This window comes from Salmo salar, chromosome 01 (genome assembly GCF_965601325.2).
Source record: "Salmo salar chromosome 01, fSalSal1, whole genome shotgun sequence".
Lineage (NCBI taxonomy): Eukaryota > Metazoa > Chordata > Actinopteri > Salmoniformes > Salmonidae > Salmo > Salmo salar.
The window spans coordinates 14,799,895-14,826,186 of NC_138291.1; the positions used below are offsets into that span (position 1 = coordinate 14,799,895).

The following is a 26,292-nucleotide window of genomic DNA, read 5'->3' on the forward strand; positions in this document are numbered from 1 at the left end:
TTTCAGACGGATAAAAATAAAGGTGTGGTCATACCTGTGGTCCCGTGTCTCTGTGGTGGTACACTGGGGGAGATGTTGCCAGAAGATTCTGACCCTACTCTTACGCTTGTTTACACTGAGCTGCACTGGGGTCTGAACACAATGATGGTTACTGTGGAACTGGTGCTAGATATGGGTTGGAAAATGTACTTCAATGCAGGGATGGAATAAGCCACTGTACTCCAAATGTTATCTTTATCCACACTGAAACATTGAGATTGAAATACTGCAAATGTTTTGGGAAACTGCCATTTTCGCTCTCCTGCAAGCTAGTCACCACAGCCAATGGCAGTGTCAGCCAATCCGCTCCTTAGTAGTTCAATGTGATGTGCCATTCCGTAATGGCTACTGCTAGCTAGCATGAGGATGAAAAGGGCATTTTTCTGGAAAAACTAGCAGTATTTCAATTTTGTCACTTTAGCAGACACTCTTATCCAAATACATTTTTATTTGTCACGTGCCGATTACAACAGATGTAGACCTTACAGTGAAATGCTTACTTACAACCCCTTAACCAACAATGAATACAAGCCCTTAACCAACAATTAAATACAATTTAAAAAATGCAGTTCAACTATTTACTAAATAAACTAAAGTGTGTGTGTGTGTGTGTGTGTGGTGTGTGTGAAAAAAAAGAACACAATGAGGCTATATACAGGGGGTACCGGTACCGAGTCAATGTGCGGCTGTATAGGTTAGTCGAGGTAATTTTGACATGTAGGTAGGGGTAAAGTGACTATGCATAGATAAAACTGTGAGTTGCAGCAGTGTAAAAACAAAGGTGGGGGGTGTCAATGCAAATAGTCAGTGGTGTAAAATACTTAAGTTCTACTTAAGTAGTTTTTTGGGGTATCTGTACTTTATTTTTACTATTTAGACTTTTGCAACTTTTACTACACTACATTCCTACATAAAATAATGTGCTTTTTACTCCATACGTCCATACACCAAAAAGTACTCGTTACGTTTTGAATGCTTAGCAAGACAACATGCCTGGTCATCCCTATTGCCTCTGATTTGGTGGACTCACTAAACACAAACGCTTAATTTTTAAATGATTGAATGTTGGCGCGTGCCACTGGCTAACCGTAAATAAAATAAAAAGAAAATGGTGCCCTCTGGTTTGCTTAATATAAGGAATTTGAAATTAGTTATACTTTAACATTTGATACTTAAGTATATTTCCAACAAAATACTTTTAGACTTTTACTCATGTAGTATTTTACTGGGTTACTTTTACTTGAGTAAATTTCTATTAAGGTATCTTTACTTATACTCAAGTATGACAATTTGATACTTTTTCCACCACAGCAAATAGTTCAAATTGTTCAAATTGTTCAGCAGTCTTATGGCTAGGGGGTCGAATCTGTTAAGGAGCCTTTTGGACCTAGACTTGGCACTCGCGAACTGCTTGCTGTGCGGTAGCACTCTATGACTTGGGTGACTGGAGTCTTTGACCATTTTTTGGGCTTTCCTCAGACACCGCCTAGTACATAAGTCCTAAATGGCAGGAAACTTGGCCCCGGTGATGTACTGGGCTTTACGCACTACCCTCTGTAGCGCCTTACGGTCGGATGCCGAGTAGTTGCCATACCAGGCGGCGATGCAACCGGTCAGGATTCTCTCGATGGTGCAGCTATGGAACTTCTTGAAGATCTGGGGACCCATGACAAATCTTTTCAGTCTCCTGAGGGGGAAAAGGCGTTGTCGTGCCCTCTTCACCACATTCTTGGTGTGTTTGGACCATGATAGTTTGTTGGTGATGTGGATACGAAGGAACTTGAAATTCTTGACCCTCTCCACTACAGCCCCGTTGATGTTAATGGGGGTGTGTTCAGCCCTTCTTTTCCTGTAGTCCACGATCATCTCCTTTGTCTTGCTCATGTTGAGGGTGAGGTTGTTTTCCTGGCACCACACTGCTAGGTCTCTGACCTCCTCCCTATAGGCTATCTCATCATTGTCGGTGAACAGGCCTACCACCATTGTGTCGTCAGAAAACTTAATGACAGTGTTGGAGTCGTGCTTGGCCATGCAGTCGTGGGTGAACAGGGAGTACAGGAGGAGACTAAGCATGCACCCTTAAGGGGCCCCCGTGTTGAGGATCAGTGTGGCAGATGTGTTGTTGACAACCCTTACCACCTGTCGGTGGCCCATCAGGAAGTCCAGGATCCAGTTGCAGAAAGAGGTGTTTAGTCAATGAACAGCATTATCACATAGGTGTTCCTTTTGTCCAGGTGGGAAAGGGCAGTGTTGGATTGAGATTGCATCATCTGTGGATCTGTTGGGGTGGTATGTACATTTGAGCGGGTCTAGGGTTTCCGGGAGGATGGTGTTGATGTGAACCATGACCAGCCTTTCAAAGCACTTCATGGCTACTGATGTGAGTGCTACGGGGTGGTAGTCATTTCGGCAGATTACCTTTGCTTTCTTGGGCACGGGGACTATGGAGGTCTGCTTGAAACGTGTGTATTACAGACTTGGTCAGGGAGAAGTTGAAAATGTCAGTGAAGACACTTGTCATTCGATCGGTGCATACTCTGAGTACACGTCCTGGTAATCCGTCTGACCCCGCGGCCTAGTGAATGTTGACCTGTTTAAAGGTCTTGCTCACATTGGCTACGGAGAGCGTGATCACACAGTCATCCGGATCGGCTGGTGCTCTCATGCATGCTTCAGTGTTGCTTGCCTTGAAGTGAGCATAAAAGGCATTTAGCCCTTCTGGTAGGCTTGTAGTCCGTAATAGTTTGCAAACCCTGCCACATCTGATAAGTATCAGAGCCAGTGTAGTAGGAGTCAGTCTTAGTCCTTTATTGATGCTTTGCCTGTTTGATGGTTCGTCTGAGGGCATAGTGGGATTTCTTATAAGGGTCCAGATTAGTGTCCCACTCCTTCAAAGCAGCAGCTCTAGCTTTTAGCTCAGTGCTGATATTACCTGTAATCCATGGCTTCTGGTCACTGTTGGGACGACGTTGTCAATGCACTTATTGATGAAGCCGGTGACTCAGGTGGTATACTCCTCAATGCCATTGGAGGAATCCCGGAACATATTCCAGTCTGTGCTAGCAAAACAGTCCTGTAGCGTAGCATCCGTGTCATCTGACCACTTCCGTATTGAGCGAGTCACTGGTACTTCCCGCTTTAGTTTGTGCTTGTAGGCAGGAATCAGGAGGATAGAATTATGGTCAGATTTTCCAAATGGAAGGCGAGGGAGAGATTTATACGCGTCTCTGTGTGTGGAGTAAAGGTGTTCTAGAGTTTTTTTTCCCCTCTGGTTGCATGTGACATCCTGGTAGAAATTAGGTAAAACGTATTTGTTTGCCTGCATTAAAGTCCACGGCCACTAGGAGTGCCGCTTCTGGATGAGCATTTTCTTGTTTGCTTATGGCCTTAAACAGCTCGTTAAGTGCGGTCTTAGTGGCAGCGTCAGCTTGTGGTGGTAATTAGACGGCTACAGAAAATGAAGATAAACTCTCTTGGTAGATAGTGTAGTCTACAGATTATCATGAGGTACTCCACCTCGAAATTACCTTAATATTAGACATTGCGCACCAGCTGTTATTGACAAATAGACATACACACCCACCCCTCGTCTTACCGGACGTAGCTGTTCTGTCCTGCAGATGCATGGAAAACCCAGCCAACTGTATATTTGCTGTGTCGTCATTCAGCCACGACTCGGTGAAACTTAAGATATTACAGTTTTAGGATAGTCTCGAATGGAGGTCATCCAGTTTATTGTGTGACGTGCAGTGACTGCACGTTGACCAATAGAACGGATGGTAGAGGTGGGTTACCCACTCGCCGACGAATTCTCACAAGGCACCCTGATCTCCGCCCCCTGTATTTCCTTTTTTTCTTCATGTGAATGATCGGGATTTGGGCCTTGTCTGGGAGCAACACTATATCCTTCGCATCAGACTCGTTAAAGAAAAAAGCTTTGTCCAGTTCGAGGTGAATAATCGCTGTTTTGATATCCAGAAGTTATTTTTGGTCATAAGAGACAGTAGCATCAACGTTATGCACAAAATAAGTTACAAACAATGCAACAAAAAAAAACACAAAATAGCACAGTTGGTTAGGAGCCCGTAAAATGACAGCCATCCCCCCGGTGCCATTCTTCCATCCAGAGAGATTTACAGTAGTGAGTGCGTACATTTGTGTACTGGTCCCCCACGGTAATCAGTCCCACAACCCTGCCATTGCCAGCACCATGCTCTACCAACCGAGCCACACAGCACAACAGTGCAGATGTACAATGCAGATGTACAGCGCTCTGGAGCAGGTTTTGATCAAGGTTCTCTCTGTACTTTGCTCCGTTCATCTTTCCCTCGATCCTGTCTAGTCTCCCAGTCCCTGCCGCTGAAAAACAACATGATGCTACCACCACCATGCTTCACTGTAGGGATGGTGCCAGGTTTCCTCCAGATGTGACGCTTGGCACTCAGGCCAAAGATTTCAATGTTGGTTTCATCAGAAAAGAGAATATTGTTTCTCATGGTCTGAGAAACTATAGGTGCCTTTTGGCAAACTCCAAGCGGGCTGTCATGTGCCTTTTACTGAGGACAGGATTCTGTCTGGCCAATCTACCATAAAGGTCTGATTGGTGGAGTGCTGCAGAGATGGTTGTCCTTTTGGAAGGTTTTCCCATCTCCACAGAGGAACTCTAGAGCTCTGCCAGAGTGACCATCGGGTTCTTGGTCACCTCCCTGATCAAGGCCCTTCTCCCCCGATTGCTCAGTTTGGCCGGGCGGCCAGCTCCAGGAAGAGTCTTGGTGGTTCCAAACTTCTTCCATTTAAGAATGATGGCCACTGTGTTCTTGGGGACCTTCAATGCTGCAGAAATGTTTTGGTACCTTTCCCCAGATCTGTGCCTCAACACAATCCAGTCTTGGAACTCTATGGACAATTCCTTCAACCTCATGGCTTGGTTTTTGCTCTGACATGCACTGTCAACTGTGGGACCTTATATAGACAGGTGTTTGCCTTTCCAAATCATGTCCAATGAATTGAATTTACCACAGGTGGACTCCATTCAAGTTGTAGAAACATCTCAAGGATGATCAATGGAAACAGGATGCACCTGAGCTCAATTTCGAGTCACAAAGCAAGAAGTCTGAATAATTATCTAAATAAGGTATTTCTGTATTTCTGACCTGCCTTACAACAGGCCTACAAGTCCTCAGTCCAGCCTCTCTCAGCCTATTGCGGACAGTCTGAGCACTGATGGAGGGATTGTGCGTTCCTGGTGTAACTCGGGCAGTTGTTGTTGCCATCCTGTATCTGTCCCGCAGGTGTGATGTTCTGATGTACCGATCCTGTGCAGGTGTTGTTACACGTGGTCTGCCAATGCGAGGACGATCAGCTGTCCGTCCTGTCTCCCTGTAGCACTGTCTTAGGCATCTCACTGTACGGACATTGCAATTGATTGCCCTGACCACATCTGCAGTCCTCATGCCTCCTTGCAGCATGCCTAAGTTACGTTCACACAGATGAGCAGGGACCCTGGGCATCTTTCTTTTGGTGTTTTTCAGAGTCAGTAGAAAGGCCTCTTTAGTGTCATAAGTTTTCATAACTTTGACCTTAATTGCCTACCGTCTGTAAGCTGTTAGTGTCTTAACGACCGTTCCACAGATGCATGTTCATTTATTGTTTATGGTTCATTGAACAAGCATGGGAAACAGTGTTTAAACCCTTTACAATGAAGATCTGTGAAGTTATTTGGATTTTTATGAATGATCTTTGAAAGACAGGGTCCTGAAAAAAGGGCCTTTCCTTTTTTGCTGAGTTTAGATACTGTTGTACCTGTTTCCTCCAGTATCTTCACAATGTCCTTTGCTGTTGTTCTGGGATTGATTTGCACTTTTCGCACCAAAGTACGTTCATCTCTAGGAGACAGAATGCGTCTCCCTCCTGAGCGGTATGACAGCTGCGTGGTCCCATGGTGTTTATACTTGCGTACTATTGTTTGTACAGATAAACGTCGTACCTTCGGGCGTTTGGAAATTGCTCCCAAGAATGAACCAGACTTGTGGAGGTCTACAATTTTTTTTCTGACGTCTTGGCTGATTTCTTTTGATTTTCCCCTGATTTCAAGCAAAGAGGCACTGAGTTTGAAGGTCGGCCTTGAAATACATCCACAGGTACACCTCCAATTGACTCACATTATGTCAATTAGCCTGTCAGAAGCTTCTAAAGCCATGACATCATTTTCTGGAATTTTCCAAGCTGTTTAAAGGCACAGTCAGCTTAGTGTATGTAAACTTCTGACCCACTGGAATTGTGATACAGTGAATTATAAGTGAAATAATCTGTCTGTAAACAATTGTTGGAAAAATTACTTGTGTCATGCACAAAGTAGATGTCCTAACTGATTTGCCAATACTATAGTTTGTTAACAAGAAATTTGCGGAGTGGTTGAATTTTTTTTTTTAATGACTCCAACCTAAGTGTATGTAAACTTCTGACTTCAACTGTATCTAGTTTCTATCTCTCCTTGAAGTCTTGAACGTTGATACTCTTATCCATTTAACCTCTGGAATTCAGGCAAAGGATTATCATTGTTTAATTCGAGATTGTCTCAACAACACTATTTTAAAGATTCAACAGGGCATCTAAAATGAAATCATATTGTAAACTAAACCCAAATTCAGAACAATGTTGTATATGCATGGCACAGTTCTTTGATAAAGCACAGTATGATTTGTCCCTTAAGCCATTAATAATGAACACAGAGATGATGAATTATGCATCCCATTGACCAGGAGAGTGTCTGGCAAAAACCAATTAGCTGGTGTTGTAGTGGTGAAATCTCTGGTTACCTCTGCAGTAAACAATTTGGACAGCACTGACTGAGGGGAGGGAAACATTGCCAGGTTATTCGGGTGGAAAAAGTCATAACCATGTCCATGGGTGATGCTTTGTGGAAAAACTCCCACCTATTAATGTAATTATGGATTCCATCCACATGCAATCATTTAAAAAATGTAATCAAAAGTCTGAAAGAACTTTAACAGTTAAGATTGCATATGTTTGTAATCTATAATGCAATTCAAACTGGTAGGCTATTTGTTCAGACATTTTGTGATTTCAGGCAGATAGTCCTACTGCTACATCTGATTGGTGAAATGTAGTATACAGTTAACACTTTGGCTGATCTGAAAGACCAAAGTAATAGCAATGACCACATTTGACCACATTATGAACTGAACACACAAGTGCCTACAGAAGTTGTTTCAAGTGCCTACAGAAGTTGAGGGCCCAATGTGCCATCATGGCATGGTTTATATTATGGAGAAATTATCTGTCACACATTGTTTCTTCTCACCTTTAAATGTCATTGAGCATTTTCAAGAATAACTTTAGAAATGCAACTTGGAATTCAAGATTTACAAAATGAATGGATAAGATGAATACTGAAGCATAGGCTTGTTGTGCTTGATGTGGTCCCTTTTGCGGGATCCTACTTGATATACTGTATCATTGTATGTGGCCCATGGGTCACCAAGCATTTCTGGAGAACGCGCGCTTTCCCCCCACAGGTTTCCTTGGAAACACATCCAACAACATAAATTAGATTGGTGGTAGCCACAAGGCTAGACAGCTTTTGAAAACAGAAACAACACGGTTAACGAGGAACAACAGCACGTTTGTTGACCAGAAACATCTGTAACGAAGGATAGGCTTCTTGATAGGATGCGCACCCAAGTGGACGTCTGTCTCATCTTCAGATATCTATTTCTTTGCGAGAATAATCTAATTCACTAGTTAACGTTAGCTGGCTAACTACTAGCTAACTCTTGACATTTTGACCTCGGTTCTGGAACGTTGTGTGCCACGGTTGTGACCACATTAACATGTCTGGGACTTCAGGTAGAGCGGTGCTCCCTCAACCTCCAACAAAAACTATTGTTGTCTACAGGAATGGGGATGCTTTCTTTCCTGGACGAAAGTTTGTTATAAATCAACGACAGATGTCAACGTTTGACAGCTTTTTGAGCTCTGTCACGCGTGGGGTTGAGGCTCCTTTTGGAGCGGTCCGAAATGTTTACACTCCAAGGGAAGGGCACAAAATCCATGACCTCGTCAATTTGCAGCACGGGGAGAGATATGTTGCAGCCGGAGGAGAGCGTTTCAAAAAGCTTGAGTAGGTACACTGTAATTAGCCGGGAATTATAAGGCTGATGTTATTGTTAGACAGCCTTGTTGTTGTTGCTGGTGCAGCCAGCCATAAATAATCATGTTTAATGACTAGCTAAACCAAAATGCGTGTAATTTGTAATGTAATCTACTGTTTTTCATTCTAGTTATTACCATATAACAACGAAGAAACCACAGAAAAAGAAGAATGAACAGGTAAGGCCACTAACTATACCCTCATCTTTTTGCCTTTTTAAATGTTTTATCACAAAGCTTTTTGAAAATCATCCATGTGTATGTTTGTTGCAAATTACTAATTAGCCTAATTGCTTTCGACTTTAACTGAACAATGGAACTGATATTTGATACCATTCTGGCCACACCATGTCTTTGTCAGTAAAGGAATGCATGAGCACCTCTGAAAGATAGGCCTAGGCTATCAATGTTACATTCACACAATAATTTTACAGGATTGCAAGATTCTTGGTAATAACCATGTAATACAATAACCAGTTTTATTTTTTTTGTTTGAAATTACAGATCCGACCTGTAGTTCATAGTAGAATAGTTGTTTCTGCTCGCTGGAGGAAAATAATAAACGAGTCATGCACTATCAAGTGAGTTTGGGTTTCCAAGTGTCCTACAATCATATTGTGCTGTTGCAAACATTATTGTTTGCAATGGGATGTAGCGAATACAAAATAGGCATGAACTCTTTTCACTTGTCTTGTCATTCTATAAATGCCAAAACTAAGTAGGCCAAAATGTTTCTTGTGTCACATAATACTTAAGGAGATGTTATTTATTCTACTTTGTTAGATTCTATTGACTTATGTAGGCTAGTCCTACAACATTTCTGATGTTGAAAATGTCAATGATCATAACCATGTTGAAATCGCAAGCCCATAAAATGGTACTGAGTTTCATGTGTTTTTGTATTTTGTAGTGTTTTTACCAATGGAGATGTGTTGGTTCCTCCAGCTCGGATACTGATACCAAAGTATACTCTCACAAACTGGGAAAGTGTCTTGGCCATGGTGACCGAGAGGGTACATCTGCGCACTGGTGCTGTGTACAGGTAGGAAACAACTAATAATATCTCTTTATGTTATAGATCATCATGTTTTTAAATTAAATGAAAAGTCATCCAACTTGTAGCGTTGATCTCATTTATGATTTACATAATCACATAATTAGTGTTGTTTTTCGTACCATTTAAATATTGAGAGGGCACACACTTAATATGTTGTGAAATCTGTTATGAATGTATTGTAATGTTTTTAAAATGTGTAACTGCCTTCATTTTGCTGGACCCCAGAAAGAGTAGCTGCTGTCTTGGCCATCCATAATAAATCCAAATACATGTTAATGATACCTTTTCTTTGATAACTAGACTGTGCACATTAGATGGGACTACTTTACTTGGGCCAGTGGAGCTAGAGAACAACCAGTACTATGTTGCTGTGGGAGCTGAGAAGTTCCGCTTCTCGCCATACTTCCAGTGGGTCCCCAGCAGAGGAATCATCCGGGACAACAGTCATCATGCGTAAGAAAAACGATTTATTCCTCTCCAGAAAAAGAAAGAATTCAAGTTTATGGAAGTTTATGTTCTGTTGGTTTCATTCAGATTATGGTGTTCTTACTAATTAGTAGATTTTCCTTAGAGTCAACAATGACAGTCTCCCAGTCCCTGTTCCCACAAGGAAAGGCAAACATGCAAAAGTAAGTAGGCCTACTGTGCAGCAAAAGTATACTAGTATACACCACATACAGTACATGCTTGTATTAACCTCCCCCCATGAAATCATTATTTTCAGTCCAGGAGAAGCGAGAAAGAAAGACCTCCACTAAGAGCTCCATTTGAAAAATATAATGTTTTATCACCCTGAACTAAGAAACAGCTGTGATCACAGTTTATCCTGCAATAATTTTATTTCAAGGACATAGTGTACAGTATCACTGGAAATTGTCTTCACGCTTAGAACAGTGAACAATGTAAACGTTTTCTGTTGCGTACAGCATTTCAATGAACATTTCCAGCTTGTGTTGTTCATGAGCCTTGCCGTGTGGGGGAGGCATTGAGTTACCATTGCCTTCCACTTTGATAGGTAACAGAACAAGCCTGGCTGTTTAATCAAGTAACAGCGAGTCTCATAGACTGAACATATTAACCAATGGACCATGCTGACAAAAAAACTAAACAAATTGAATTCCTCCAGAACCGGGACAATTTGGATGCTGATTAGTAGACGTTGAAACGCATTGCAGTGATATGAGAACTGCACAGGGCCCAAGATGAGCGCCACATACATACAAACAAGTGAAGAAGAAGAGAACATGGACACTCAATGGACAGTTAGAGATCAGGCTATATGGGGAGATATTGGACAGCTGATTTTTCTAACTAAGAAAAATGACAGTAACAGCATGGCATGTGTCAATTTTTTCTGATATAGAAAAAGCTCAATTTTTTTTAAAGATACACTATGCAGAAATCGCTCCGCCATTTCCTGGTTGCATTTTTTAAAATAGTTTGCCTAATTTCCGTTTATATGACAAAACAAGAAAGTATAGTGTAGAGAATCATTGTACCATCTAAACCGCTGTAAAGGGTGCGTACTGGCGGCAGAGAAGTCAGGCGCAGGAGAGCAAAAAAATGTGTTCCAACGGAGCAGTTTAATAATAAAAACCACCGTAAAATAGAACAAACAAACAATGGGTAACAAAACCCGTCACACATCAGAATATGTGCACAAGCACTTACAATAAACAATTCCGGACAAAGACATGGGGGGGATCAGAGGGTTAAATACACAACATGTAATGATGGAATTGAAACCAGGTGTGTGGGAAGACAAGACAAAACAAACGGAAAATGAAAAGTAGATCGATGATGGCTAGAAGACCGGCGACGCCGACCGCCGTACGCCGCCCGAACAAGGAGAGGCATCGACTTCAGCGGAAATCGTGACAACCGCTGTGAAATATATTTTCTATAACCAAAAATATTGTATTGTCAGCTGTTTGAAGCTGGTGTACAAAACCGACTGTAAAAGACTCAAAAACTAAACTTAAAAATGGAAAGCATAGAAATAGCTCATATAGAACAGATGTACCGCTTCTTAGACTTGCTTTCAATGAGAATGACAGATCTAGAAGTCACATTTCTATGTGAATTTTGTCAGTTCACCCAAAAAGTCAGGTCAGGTCTCCCATATTGCAGCTTTAACACTTGAAGTGCTGTCTTGTTTTCAAACTATTATAATGCTTTATCAACGTGATTGAAATGGCAAGAAAAAAAGGTCAGTAACAGCAGAAATGTGAATTGAGTTACCAGAGCTCCTTTTGCCATGTTTGTTTTGGAAACAACGTAAGTGGTCATGCATGATTGTGTCGATTTATGTATTTTTTACCACTTTTTCTCCCCAATTGGTATCCACAAAGAGCAGTTTGCACTGTTCATTCCACCAACCAGTGTAATTCTGTTGTTATTATCTGCCGTATTTCATTGACCTACAGAGGGAGAATGTCCTTTTATTATACACCAGAAGGGGGAAGCAGAGACAGCGTTATGTCCTTTCTATCCCTCAGCCAGGGTTGTCACCAGTTACCACAGCCACAAAGTCAAAATTGTCTATATTGTAACATTTCTGGAATGCTTTTTGGTCTTAATTTAAGGTTAAGGTTAGGCATAAGGTTGTCAGTGTGGTTACGGTTAATTTTAAGAAGATACATTTTAGAAATAGGCAGGGTTTAGCCATAATTATGACTTTGTGGCTGTGGTAACTAGTGACGACCCTCAGCCATCTCATCCATTATTACTCATTGACTGGAAACGCTACCATACTTTTATGCTCCCCCATCACCTTACCCCTCATGATTTCCTAAATATGATTTTGACCTGTTAATGAGGACGTTTCAGAAACAAGATTAATGGCAGAGAAATTGTCCACTGTAGTTAGATCTGTCAGCTGTTTAGCTTACTGATACACATACATTTATAGTGTTGTGTTCCTCATTCATTTTGGTTTGACCTCACGAAGCGACACGCGACCTGATTTGAAATGCCTGTAAAATCTCTGTAACATCCCGTTGTGGGCTGGTGTAAAATGTAACCTTTCTCGGGGCTCTGCAACCTTGCTTTGTGAGCCAGCAGAGCGTCTCAATCATTTAGTACTGTACAGGGGCAGCTGGAGCACTGAGTAGTCACTGAAGTCTGCACTGAAGGCTCTGCTTGCAGCATGTGGCATTGACAGTATAGTGTGTCCCCGTTGGCAGCCTAGAGGCTGAGCTAGTTGTCTATGTGTGATGATGACCAGAAAACAGGATTTGTTGGAAAAATGTATTTCCTGCATTTGAGGTCCATTGAGCACTGTAACATAAGTGACGTCACACCGGCGCAAGTAGACGCAGTCACCTGGCCATATGAGAAGAACTCAGCGGACGACTCAGGGAGAGAGGAGCTGGAGTGCTCCCCTGACATCACCAGGTGACATCATCACCCCTTTCCAACTGTATCGTTCCCATCCCATGTGACCTAATTCAGAGGAAGTGGTGATGCCCAGCGAGAAGCGTTACACCCTAGTCGCCTGCTGTTAATCTGTCTTCCCACTGAGGACCAGGCACTGGGAGTGGCTCTGGCTCTGATCCTATACAGTGGTTGGAGGTTGGCTGCTGCTGGCTCTCTCTCATGCCGGCCCCCGCTATCATATCGTACTGTCCTCCCGTTGACTCCTCCACTCTGCTTCTTGAGAGGGCCAGAGATTACACGCCAGCCGCCCTCTTGGGTCCTTCTCACACTGATTCCACACGACTCAGGTCTCGGCGGGGCCCGATAGACACTGTCGCCCCACAGGACATAGAAGATGTGTAATGCCAGCGGAAAAAGAAGCAGCAGCAATGACTTCAGCAGCTTTTTACATTGCTGAATTTTGCAGTTGTACTGTACTGTACTCCCAGAGCTCTTAGCTGCACTGGTAGTGCCCCTCCTCTCTCCTTGAGAAGGGCACTTTTTCTGCTGATTTAAAGAATTAGCATTTTTCTCCACAAGGCTTTAAAGATAAAAGTGTTTACCTTTTTTTATATTTCAGATGGGTTGTAAGATTTGTTTGTGGTCTTTTCAATACAAGCTACAATACATCACTCTTTGAACTTTCCTTAACTGAATATCCCAGGCAAACTGCAGTCTTTTCATGTTGTTTTATTTTTGTCTCTAGCCCACCAACAGCTGTATAAATTCAAAACAACATCAACACAAACTTGGCCTTTGCATTAAAGAAAGCAAACAAGTAGAAAAAACAGCCACGCTATTCCCCAAACCACATGTTAACGGGATGGCAAACACCATTGCCCGGAGTGTGTTCTTGTGTGGAAGCTTGAGCTCAGTACGCTGGCCCTCCAACCAGCCTTGGGATCGAGGCTGAACCAAAAAAAATCTGAAAAGATTATGTCTGCTCTTCCTTTTCCTCTCAGAGGGAGACAGAGCTCACCTTGCTACCTACAAAGAGTCTGAGCAGCCTACTGTCTCAAGCATCACTCTGAACTCAGCTTCCCACTCACACCCCCCCCTCTCCTCTGTCTCTCTCCCTCCCCCCGTACTTCCCTCCCTCTCCTCTCCCGCCCAGCTCCCCAGCCCTTTTTTTTAATCAATAACCGTCTGCCGTCTTCTCTAAGAATAAGTTATTCCCTGCAACTCCTTTTCCCTTTAAGCTTGTTGGGATTTTCATTGTTTGATCTGGCTTGATAAATAAGATGAATGCCGTTAGAAATTCATGGCTGCCCTGTTTCATCAATAAATTATTAGTTTGCTGTGCTCCCCAGTGATTGATAGGTTCTGCATGGGATGTATTGGAACCAAATGAATTCAATACAGTGGGAGTCACTGGGGAGCCACAAAGCATATCAGCTCATGAAACATTGAGGTCAATGGAAAATGTAAAAAACAAAGAGGGGAAGAAAGGAAAGGGGGTACAAGTTTTGTACTAAAGCACATTAGACGTGTAACACAACATGTTTTAGTCTTTGAAAATAACAAGAAATAGATATATCTCAGTGAGAAAAAAAAACTTCTGTGGGCTTCGGTTCAGATTCGATCCATGGTCTTTGCTTTGTGTAGTTTGCTCACACAGGCTCTGGAGATGACCTTGAGCACACAGCCAGGGGCCATCCCAAGAACGCCACAGAGTCTTACTTCTACGCCAAGCCAGAGAAAGAGAGAGAGACAGCCAAACAACAGAGGCAGGTGTCCAGACTCCCACTTCTTTACACAACGGGCGGTAAGTAGAGCATTTCCTATAGAAATGTCTTCCAATGTTTCATGTGTGTATCACTGTTTCGCTACGCTCCACCTCTCTGTTCCTCGCTCTCTGTGATATCAATTGAACCTGTTGTTTTTGTTGAAGGGAAGATTTTCTTAGCACTCGGTGTGTGCATGTGTGTATACAGAGAAAGCAGAGGCATGTGGAAGTGTGAAGAGCTTTCTTTGAATTCCCAACCTGCTCTCCAAAATCGACTTTGTACATCAGGGGAACAGAACAGGTTTTCAGCCTTAGGAAGAATGTAACTCTTTACGCTGTGAATATTAAACCGAACAAAACTTCAAACACTATCCAGTGCTCTAAATCATAGATTCACTCAATCAGGCCATTTTGTTGAAAATGTATCCAGAAAAGCCTTGTTAACTATGCTAGGAAAACAAAATGCTGAGTATTTTCTCTTGATGGGGGAATCAAAACAATCATAAGTTATTCATCACAATAATATAGTGGAGAGATCATAAAGCTGACAAAATCCTCTGTTAGATTGATGGTATTTAGCATTGCGGCAATTACAGTTTGATTGTGAAACGTAAGCTATACGATACATAGTAATTGCACCAGTGGCCTTCAACGCTCAACTGTTCAATAGTTATTATGCCGGTGTCTCTTTACAGTGTCCGGACCAGAGATATACCATGACATCATACAATGAGTAATTGCCACCGTTTTAGCATCCTGCCATCATTTCACATCACACATTACAGCTGAGCCAGCAGTATCCTATGTGATGGAGTTGAATTTCCTTTCCTCCAATCACGTTGGGACAGCGCATTAGCGCCTGAATGGCTGTCTACATCCCCTGCAGACCTGGTTATGAGAGAGCTCCTCTCACAAGTCTCTGGCCACATTTTGGACACTTGATCATCCCCTGGGGGCAAGAACCCTCCTCCTCATTAACTCATTACTAATGGTTGAAAAAAATCCATAGGCTTCCTCTTAACTACATCAATCTGGCCTCACACACAAAAGCATGCATGCATGCAAACACACACACATCACTCTTACCGCACAGGGACAATCAGGGCCTATCAGGCAGTGGCTCGGAGCACTGTTGGCAAGCATTCGCTGTCAATCGCAGGAGAGGAGGCAAAGCTTTCGGCAGCAGATTTTCATCACTGGCTTTTCTTCTGAACTTGATATGGAAGGATTGATCCACGCTGCACTCTGTGAAATCAAACACCGTCACACCGTGCAACATGCTTCAATTTGGCGACGTCCTACAGTAGTTGGTTGTCTACGACGAACACACAGTTCTTGGTCCATATGTTATTTTAAACACAGACACAATTCTATTTATTTACTACCAAAGGACAGTGTTGTGTGCATTACTCAAATGCATCAACAGTCACTGTCAGAAACTACTGTAGGAACATATCCTCACACAGGGAGGACAAACTTGTAGCGGAGAAGTCTTGGCTTACACTTGGCTTGCAATCTAAATAAATAAATAGTTTGACATGATCACTTCTGATGTGAAGGAGAAATGGGAAAGAGAAGGAAAAAGAGAAGAGGTAATTGTGATCAATCACTTTTCTTAGAAGGCAGTGTGTTCCGTGCGAAAGACAAAAGAAGTGAAACTGTGGGAGCAGCTGAGGTCCAGGAAGATGGCAGAGTGACGGTGGACCTGCCAATTGACCAGGTAAAAACCAACCTTCATGATCTGCAATACCTGTAGTATATGGGCATGAAACTTATGCAATGACTACCCAAAGTGGTTGTTCTGTAGCCTGGTCCCAGATCTGTTGTTGCTGTCTCGGTCAAAACTCCATATGGCCAAACAGACAGATCTAAGACCATCAACAGACGACAAGACCAGTAATACAGATGTATTGGGCAACTGTATGTTGAGCGGTAATTACCTAAGAGAGGGTTCCACTTCCTTTCCCTGCCCAGGTTGAGGCCAAGGTAGTCCAGGAGGAAGAGCAGTATGTCCGGAGGAATTCCAGGCCGGCCGGTGAGACCCAGAGTCCCAACAAAGCCTTCCTCCAAGGCTCTGATGCATCCAGGAAGGTCAGTGGACTGGACTGCCACATGGACAGTGCATGGCATTTTGGAATGAAGGGAATAAATGAATTAATTCATAAATGAATGCATGGAATGGAATTGAAGAGGCAACTCCGGGATGCTGACCTTCTAGCCAGAGTTGCAAAGAAAAAGCCATATCTCAGACTGGCCAATAAAGAACACAGACACTGGACAGAGGAACTCTGCCTAGAAGGCCAGCCACCCGGAGTCGCCTCTTCACTGTTGACGTTGAGACTGGTGTTTTGCAGGTACTATTTAATGAAGCTGCCAGTTCAGGACTTGTGAGCCATCTGTTTCTCAAACTAGACACTCTAATGTACTTGTCCTCTTGCTCAGTTGTGCACCGGGGCCTTCCACTCCTCTTTCTATTATGGTTAGAGACAGTTTGCGCTGTTCTGTGAAGGGAGTAGTACACAGCGTTGTTCAAGATCTTCAGTTTCTTGGCAATTTCTCTCATGGAATAGCCTTCATTTCTTTAGAACAAAAATAGCCTGACGAGTTTCAGAAGAAAGAGTCTCTGTTTCTGGCCATTTTGAGCTTGTAATCGAACCCATAAATGCTGATGATCCAGATACTCAGCTAGTCTAAAGAAGGCCAGTTGTATTGCTTCTTTGGTCAGAACAACAGTTTTCAGCTGTGCTAACCTAATTGAAAAAGGGTTTTATAATGATCAATTAGCCTTTTAAAATGATAAACTTGGACTAGCTAACACAACGTGCCATTGGAACACTGGAGTGAGTCATGGTTGCTGATATTGGGCCTCTGTACGCCTATGTAGATATTAAACAAAAATTCTGCCGTTTCCAGCTAGAATAGTCATTTACAACCTTAGCAATGTCTACACTGTATTTCTGATCAATTTGATGTTGTTTTAATGGACCAAAAATGTGCTTTTCTCTCAGAAACAAGGACATTTCTAAGTGACCCCAAACTTTTGAATGGTAGTGTTGATAGGGGTTTAACAAGAGTTTTCTCTGTGTGTGTGTGTGCGTGCGTGTGCGTGCGTGTGTGTGTGTGTGTGTGTGTGTGTGTGTGTGTGTGTGTGTGTGTGTGTGTGTGTGTGTGTGTGTGTGTGTGTGTGTGTGTGTGTGTGTGTGTGTGTGTGTGTGTGTGTGTGTGTTCCAGGCCTCGGCCCCCTCCTCTGGTCACGGGGAGTCAGGTAGAGGCACTGGTCTGACCAGCTCCAGAGACGGAGAACTAAAGTCACCTCTGGAACCTGAGGCACAGGTACACACCCAACACACACTGAGCTTATCTCCTGCTAGCAGAATGAACAGAGTGATGCCTACTAGACTGGGGAAATGCAGCGTTGGCCCATCTTATTATACAACTTGTGTTAGATCCTTGTCCGTCGCATATTCTAGTTATTATGTAGGTCATAAACAACAATTAGAGCGCTGTGTATACAGATGTTTCTGCATGGATGTGTGGTTTAGTGTCGCATGGTATACCGGTACCACGGTAATATCACGGTACCAAAATGTTATGATACCAACATTTTTAAATGCCGTAGTACCGTTTCATATGATACAACCAACTTTTTCAGCCCTACCGATTTAAAGAACCTGCTGGCGCCTGTTAGAAAATGTTTATAAAGTCAGTTTTGTTTATAGATTCAGTTTAATTGAAGCAACAGCCTGTTGTATGAGCAGGTCTAATAATATCCACTTCACTTTCATGCGCACATCACGTGGCAGCTGTAATCAACCAGCCCTCACTCACCTGCTTCCCTCAGCATCCCCTACCAGCCCTCACTCACCTGCTTCTCTCAGCATCCCCTACCAGTCCTCACTCACCTGCTACCCCAGCATCCCCTACCGACCCTCACTCACCTGCTTCCCTCAGTATCCCCTACCAGCCCTCACTCACCTGCTTCCCTCAGCATCCCCTACCAGCCCTCACTCACCTGCTTCCCCTACCAGCCCTCACTCACCTGCTTCCCTCATCATCCCCTACCAGCCCTCACTCACCTGCTTCCCTCAGCATCCCCTACCAGCCCTCACTCACCTGCTTCCCTCATCATCCCCTACCAGTCCTCACTCACCTGCTTCTCTCAGCATCCCCTACCAGCCCTCACTCACCTGCTTCCCAAGCATCCCCTACCAGCCCTCACTCACCTGCTTCCCTCAGCATCCCCTACCAGCCCTCACTCACCTGCTTCTCTCAGCATCCCCTACCAGCCCTCACTCACCTGCTTCTCTCAGCATTCCCTACCAGCCCTCACTCACCTGCTTCTCTCAGCATCCCCTCAGAGAGGTTAAAACATGACCCATATTACCTGAAAGGCCTTCTATTCTTTCTATCGGGAGTCGCACGCATGTTATATAATTTCACAAACCATGTCGCAGGCTGTTTAAAACTCATCCTGGGTCGCTAATTATTGGTTGATAACAAACAACATTGTTCAGTCATGATACCTAGTTAGCTAACAACCTGGTAACTTGACAGTAGTTTTAGGCACATTTGATTTATACAGGAAGAAAGGAAAAGGGTCTGCTACTCATAAGATGTGCTTCAAAAGGTAGGATTCATATAGGCATAATGTAAATCTAAACTATATCAAAAATCAATTTCTTTCTGCTGCTCCTTCAATTCTGTTTGGTGCCCAACATTTTAAAAGTAGGGAGCAGTGTGTGTGTTTGTGTTTGTGTTTGTGGGAGAGAGAGATTGGTGTGTTTTCATGAGAGTGAGTCAGACAGAGTGTGTCAATGTTAACTGAAGAGTAAAGGTTTCATGCAGTGTTTTCCCCTTACTGACAATGATATGCAGATCATTATGCATGTATATTCATCCTTCCAATCCTCCAGCCAAATTTTCCTTAGGGAGTTTTTTAGTCGTTCAGTTTTTGTTATTCTTTTGTTTTTTATCCTCTGATGTTTGTTGTGTACTAAATATTTCCGTTTTTATTTTCATTGTTTTTATTCGTTTTTTTCCTATGAAGTACATTGTGTTGCATTCCATGTCTGAAATGTGCTGTATAAATAAAGCTTGATGTGATTTGATTTGAAATCACAGGTAGGCCTTTTCAAATATGAGAAAATCATCCATTCTATGCAGTATTCTGTTATACACTGAACAGTGTGAAGTTGAATTCAATGGGTTGTATTGAGTAGAAGTGTGAATTTCAGTGACAGGTTTTTGGAGAGTGTTTAGAAAACGTGAGCAAGCGTCCGAGGAACAGGGCGAACAGGATGCTAGGCCACAAAAAAATGTTGACCATGGTATTGCGAAAACTACTCGGTATCGTGATACTTGGCCTGGTATCGTATTGTTTCTAGAAATTGTACTCATTTAAATACACTTATTCTGGTCTTATAATCTTTAAAGGAATTAAAATGGGGAGCCTCATAACAGTGATGAACGTACACAATACTTGGGCGATATTACTATTCCATGCAATTGCATTCAGCTTTGGAAATGAGAAGATATTGAGTCTTATTTAGGCAATCAATAACAGTGAACATTTTGTTTAATGAAAACGATCATTTCAGCCTATGGTAATCACACTTTAGAGAGATGTTTTGGTGTGATGATGATTCTTGCAGTGGTATGCACTTTTGTAATAAAGATATTCTTATCAAAATCATTATTGACTTCGGGGGAGTTATTACCCTGTTAAGAACCCTGTTAAAGATCACTAGCTTTATTCATTACTTATCGCATGTACTCATGAATGAATATTGCTGAATCAGAATGGCTATAGATTCCGGGAATGACCATTAGATAATGGGGAATAATGATATCTGGACTCAGCTAATTTGTGGAGTTATCTCACCACCACTGCACCAAAAAACGTTTGACTTGACTTGCTGCAGCTGACAAGAAGTCAGTCTAATTGTAATTGGGGTATTTACACTTCTGTCCAAAATTCAATAGATACATCAACAGTGAGTGGTTTGAAGTAGGGTTGGATGAAATTAACTATAGCAGTAAAAAATATACTTTATTTTATTAGTGTTAGCACAGGGAATTGCTGCTTTAAAAGCAAGGTTTGACTTCATGAAGTTTATTGTCGTAATTAGAGAAAACCCGAAGCATATTAATGTCACCCCTGGTGAATATATTTAATGTGTTTTGTAGCTACATTTTATCGGCTGAGGTTTTTATTGGAGATTATAATACCAATATTATTTATGGAAGCTTTGATAGCAGGTCAAACTCAGAGCTGATATTCTGGCCAAACAACATATTAATATTACTAACTTCTCTCCCTTTCTCTCTCCCAGTCTCCTTATGAAGATAAGCAGAGTGTTTCAGTCTGTCCTGCTTCTTCATCATCTAGTGTGAATGATAATAAAACACTATGGCTATGACTCATAGTTGAGCTGAGTTTGAAATAGATTACATCCCAGTCTGGCCACGCTTGTGAAATACCTCTCATGCCATATATATTGATGACCAAATTCAATTACATGATTGCATTCTCAGCCAAAACCTCTTCCCCTCAGTTTAAATGATTCATTGCATTGGATTTAAATAGTGAATAGTTACAGTGGCAAGGTAGAGGTAATATTAGAAGGACCTCCGCTAGACAACATAAAGAGTTATTCGAATCAGCATGTTTGTCTGTCTGCAAAATGGTGACACACAATGTCCCTTGGGCATGACAACAGACTGCTGCAATAGACTGATGCAAAGGACAGAACAGGGCAACCATCTTATTTTTTTATTTAACCTTTATTTAACTAGGCAAATCAGTTAAGAACAAATTCTTATTTACAATGACGGCCTAACTACTGAAGTAGTTTGTTCATGTTTGAGAGCTTGAGCCGATCACAGACTGAGCGGACTGACTGATCTACAAATAATAACGAGCAGTTATTTTGAATCCAAGGTGATTTGTAGATCAGTCATTATGCAGACGCCGACTGCAATGAAGTCGATCTCAAACATGATCATTGCGTTAAATTGACATGAGTTGTTTCCTGATGGGTCTTTTGGAACACCTTCAGTTGAACATACTGTCGAATGTGTTCTCCTTATCTATATTCAATTTTTCTTTAGCCTAGAAACAATGTAGAAATAGTTATGGTCCGCTGAATGTTCATGCATGTTGAACAAAGGTGGAGTTGAATGAGCTTGTGTAATTGTCTGTTTTTAACAATCGTTTGTTTTGATTTAATGATATTTGCTGATTTATCAGCCGGTCAGCTAAGCATTTTTTTCTTAATTAATATTGTTAGAAATGCCAATAGGACTAGGCATGTTTTATCAGTCGTCTTCCTCTTAAGAATTTTGTGATAAGAAATCAAATAGTTATCGATCTTGCCATCGACCTCCACTATTCTTTACCAATGCAATTCCTTTTCATTTGTCTTGTCCTGTTTTCCTGGCTACTATTCCCCTAGCTTCTTAGGTTCACTATTTGTAAAGCTTCTCCTCTCATGCAAGGTCAACTATAATCAACCCCAGACAATGTCACTGGCTTCTGCAGCAACCAGGGTATTCCTTTGGGGCTCTTAGGGCCCACTGCATTCTACCATTCAATTACTGTTCATTAGACAGTGTACAGCCATTAATCAAACTGAGATGTTCTGCTATTCTTCAAAGGGCCATTGAACCAGGGAGGAAAAACACTGGCTGTTTATCCTTGTTTCCTGTTCTGAGATACTGTAGGAGCACAAAGAAGACACTCTGGGATTCCCACTCGATATGTCTGTTTTAAACTTCTCCTCCACACTACAGCCTCGGAATGTTAGATTAATAAACAGAGCGTGCTAGAGATATACCGTAGTATTAGGAGTCAAATAGATAATTTGGAGTAGTAACTTGACAGATTTAGTGAATGCTGCCCATATGCATTGAATCTGCCTGGATATGATATGAGGAACTGATTTATGTGCCTGTGTTCCAGGAGACTAAAGAGGAGGTGGAGGCGGTGTCGTCCTCAAATCTGTGCGGAATACGGTCACGGATGTCCAAGTTCTTCAAGGGTAGGTTAATCAAAGCATAGTAGCACCACAAGCTAATCGCCCCACGTTTCTTCCTCCTCCTTTCCTTCCCCGTTGGCATGTCACCTAATCCTCAACTGCAGCTCTGCACATCTGGGAGAGCTACCGTACTTTATGGTTACCTTGTGGTCGAGAGGTTGAAGTTGCGCTCCCCCATATCACATTACTTATTTTAGTATTAAAGTTGCACTCTACAGAAATCGCTCTGCCATTTCCTGTTTGCTAAAACTCTAATAGTTTGCCTAATTTCAGTTTATGTGCCAAAATAAGCTAGTATTGTGCAGAGAATCATTGTATCATCTAAACCGCTGTGAAATATATTTTCCATAACCAAAAATGTTGTTGTTTCAGCTGTTTGAAGCTGGTGAACAAGAACAAAAGTAAAAGACGCAGAAACAAAACTTAAGAACGGGAAGCATAGAAATAGCACACATAGAACTTACACTACATGAGCAAAAGTATGTGGACACCTGCTGATCGAAACATCTTCTTCCAAAATCATGGGCGTTAATATGGAGTTGGTCCCCCCTTTGCTGCTTTAACAGCCTCCACTCTTCTGGGAAGGCTTTCCACTAGATGTTGGAATGTTGCTGCAGGGACTTGCTTCCATTCAGCCACAAGAGCATTAGTGAGGTCGGGGACTGATGTTGGGCGATTAGGCCTGGCTCGCAGTCAGCATTTCAATTTATCCCAAAGGTGTTCGATGGGATTGATGTCAGGGCTCTGTGCAGGCCAGTCAAGTTCTTCCACACCGATCTCGACAAACCATTTCTGTATGGAACTCGCTTTGGCAACGGGGGCATTGTCTTGCTGAAACAGGAAAGGGCCTTCTTCAAACTGTTGCCACAATATTGGAAGCGCAGCATCGTTTAGAATGTCATTGTATGCTGTAGCGTTTAGATTTCCCTTCACTGGAACTCAGAGGCATATCCCCAACCAAGAAAAAAAAAAACACTAGACCATTATTTATCCTCCACCAAAATTTACAGTTGGCACTATGCATTGGGGCAGGTAGGATTCTCCTGGCATCCGCCAAACCCAGATTCGTCTGTTGGACTGCCAAATGGTGAAGCGTGATTCATCACACAAGAGAACGCATTTCCACTGCTCCAGAGTCCGATGGCGGCAAGCTTTACACCACGCTTGGCATTGCGCATGTTAATCTTAGACTTGTGTGCGGCTGCTCGGTCATGGAAACCCATTTCATGAAGCTCCCGAAGAACAGTTAGTGTGCTGACGTTGCTTCCAGAGGCAGTTTGGAACTCAATAGTGAGTGTTGCAACCAAAGAAAGAAGATTTTAGCACTTGGCGGTCCTGTTAAGTGAGCTTGTGTGGCCTACCACTTCGTGGCTGAGCCACTGTTCCTCCTAGACTTTTCCACTTCACAATAACAGCACTTACAGGTGACCAGGGCAGCTCTTGCAGGGCAGAAATTTGATGAACTGACTCATTGGAAAGGTGGCATCCTATGACGGTGTCATGTTGAAAGTCACTGAGCTCTTCAGGAAGGCCATTCTACTGCCAACGTTTATCTAGGGAGATTGCATGTCTGTGTGCATTTTTTTTTTTACACCTGTCAGCAACGTGTGTAGCTGAAATAGCAATCCACTAATTTTAAGTGGCCGCTTCTACTTGAAAGCTTCTTAGACTTGCTTTCAAGTAGAAGGATAGATCTATAACTCACAATTGTATGTGAATTTGGTCAGTTCGCCCAAAACGTTACATATTGCCACTTTAAACGTAGATTATTCATATACGTTTTACTTTTACCCATGTCATCTGTAATCATGTCTCCCCTGACAGATATTTTGATAGGTGGGAATATAAGACTGGTCTTAGTTTAGTATGACTGTATCTTCTCAATTATTGCATTTTGGATACAGTATTTTAAAATTGGTAGAATATAATCTATCTATCGAGCAAAAATGTAAATAACTTTATTCTTGAATATGACTTCAAATCATGTGTATAAACACAATTTATGATTAGAAAGATATACCATGACAGAACGAGACCTAACGGTTCCATGATAGAAAGAGACCTAACGGTACCATGACAGAATGAGACCTAACGGTACCATAATGTAACGAAACCTAACGGTACCACAATTGAACTAGACCTAACGATACCGTGACAGAACAAGACCTAACGGTACCATGACAGAATGAGACCTAACGGTATGGCAGAACGAGACCTGACGGTACCATGACAGAACGAGACCTAACGGTACCATGACAGAATGAGACCTAACGGTACCATAATGACAGAACGAGACCTAACGGTACAATGACAGAACGAGGCCTAACGGTACAATGACAGAACGAGGCCTAACGGTACAATGACAGAACGAGGCCTAACGGTACAATGACAGAACGAGACCTAACGGTACAATGACAGAACGAGACCTAACAGTACCACAATGACAGAACGAGACCTAACGGTACCACAATGACAGAACGAGACCTAACGGTACAATGACAGAACGAGGCCTAACGGTACCACAATGACAGAACGAGACCTAACGGTACAATGACAGAACGAGACCTAACGGTACAATGACAGAACGAGACCTAACGGTACAATGACAGAACGAGGCCTAACGGTACAATGACAGAACGAGGCCTAACGGTACAATGACAGAACGAGGCCTAACGGTACAATGACAGAACGAGGCCTAACGGTACCGTGACAGAACGAGGCCTAACGGTACCATGACAAAACAAGACCTAACGGTACCATGACAGAACGAGGCCTAACGGTACCATGACAGAACGAGGCCTAACGGTACCATGGAAAAACGAGGCCTAACGGTACCATGACAGAACGAGACCTAACAGTGCCATGATAGAATGAGACCTAACAGTACCATGACAAACGAGACCTAACGGTACCATGACAAAACGAGACCTAACGGTACCATAATGGAACGAGACCTAAAGGTACCATGACAGAACGAGACCTAAAGGTACCATGACAGAACGAGACCTAACGGTGCCATGTCAGAATGAGACCTAACGGTACCATGACAGAATGAGACCTAACGGTACCATGTCAGAACGAGACCTAACGGTACCATGTCAGAACGAGACCTAACGGTACCATGTCAGAACGAGACCTAACGGTACCATGTCAGAATGAGACCTAACGGTGCCATGACTGTACGAGACCTAACGGTTCCATGACTGTACGAGACCTAACAGTACAATGACAGAAGTAGACCTAACAGTACAATGACAGAACGAGACCTAACAGTACAATGACAGAAGTAGACCTAACAGTACAATGACAGAACGAGACCTAACGGTACCACAATGGAACGAGACCTAACGGTACCAAGACAGAACAAGACCTAACGGTACCATAATTGAACGAGACCTAACAGTTCCGTGACAAAACAATACCTAACAGTTCCATGACAGAACGAGACCTAACGGTTCCATGACAGAAGAAGACCTAACGGTACCATGGCAGAACGAGACCTAACGGTACCATGACAGAACGAGACCTAACGGTACCATGGCAGAACGAGACCTAACGGTTCCATGACAGAAGAAGACCTAACGGTACCATGGCTGAACGAGACCTAACGGTACCATGGCTGAACGAGACCTAACGGTACCATGACAGAACGAGACCTAACGGTACCATAATTGAACGAAAGCTAACAGTACCATGACAGAACGAGACCTAACGGTACCATGACAGAACGAGACCTAACGGTACCATGACAAAACGAGACCTAACGGTACCATGACAAAACGAGATCTAATGGTACCATGACAGAACGAGACCTAACGGTTCCATGACAGAAGAAGACCTAACGG

The 26,292-nt window shown here is 42.7% G+C and overlaps 1 protein-coding gene across 1 annotated transcript in view; it reads left to right on the forward strand.

Annotated features, from left to right (window-relative positions):
• Positions 1 to 7,588: 7,588 nt before the first annotated feature.
• dcdc2c (doublecortin domain containing 2C) overlaps positions 7,589 to 26,292 on the forward strand; it is a 34,076-nt gene continuing 15,372 nt past the window's right edge. Inside the window, exons 1-11 of the mRNA XM_014132665.2 lie at positions 7,589 to 8,182; positions 8,343 to 8,391; positions 8,716 to 8,792; positions 9,122 to 9,253; positions 9,569 to 9,721; positions 9,840 to 9,897; positions 14,291 to 14,450; positions 16,031 to 16,131; positions 16,386 to 16,502; positions 17,643 to 17,744; positions 22,372 to 22,450. Coding sequence (XP_013988140.1) covers positions 7,893 to 8,182; positions 8,343 to 8,391; positions 8,716 to 8,792; positions 9,122 to 9,253; positions 9,569 to 9,721; positions 9,840 to 9,897; positions 14,291 to 14,450; positions 16,031 to 16,131; positions 16,386 to 16,502; positions 17,643 to 17,744; positions 22,372 to 22,450 — 1,318 coding nt within the window. The 5' untranslated portion in view covers positions 7,589 to 7,892. The remainder of the gene's footprint in view (positions 8,183 to 8,342; positions 8,392 to 8,715; positions 8,793 to 9,121; positions 9,254 to 9,568; positions 9,722 to 9,839; positions 9,898 to 14,290; positions 14,451 to 16,030; positions 16,132 to 16,385; positions 16,503 to 17,642; positions 17,745 to 22,371; positions 22,451 to 26,292) is intronic.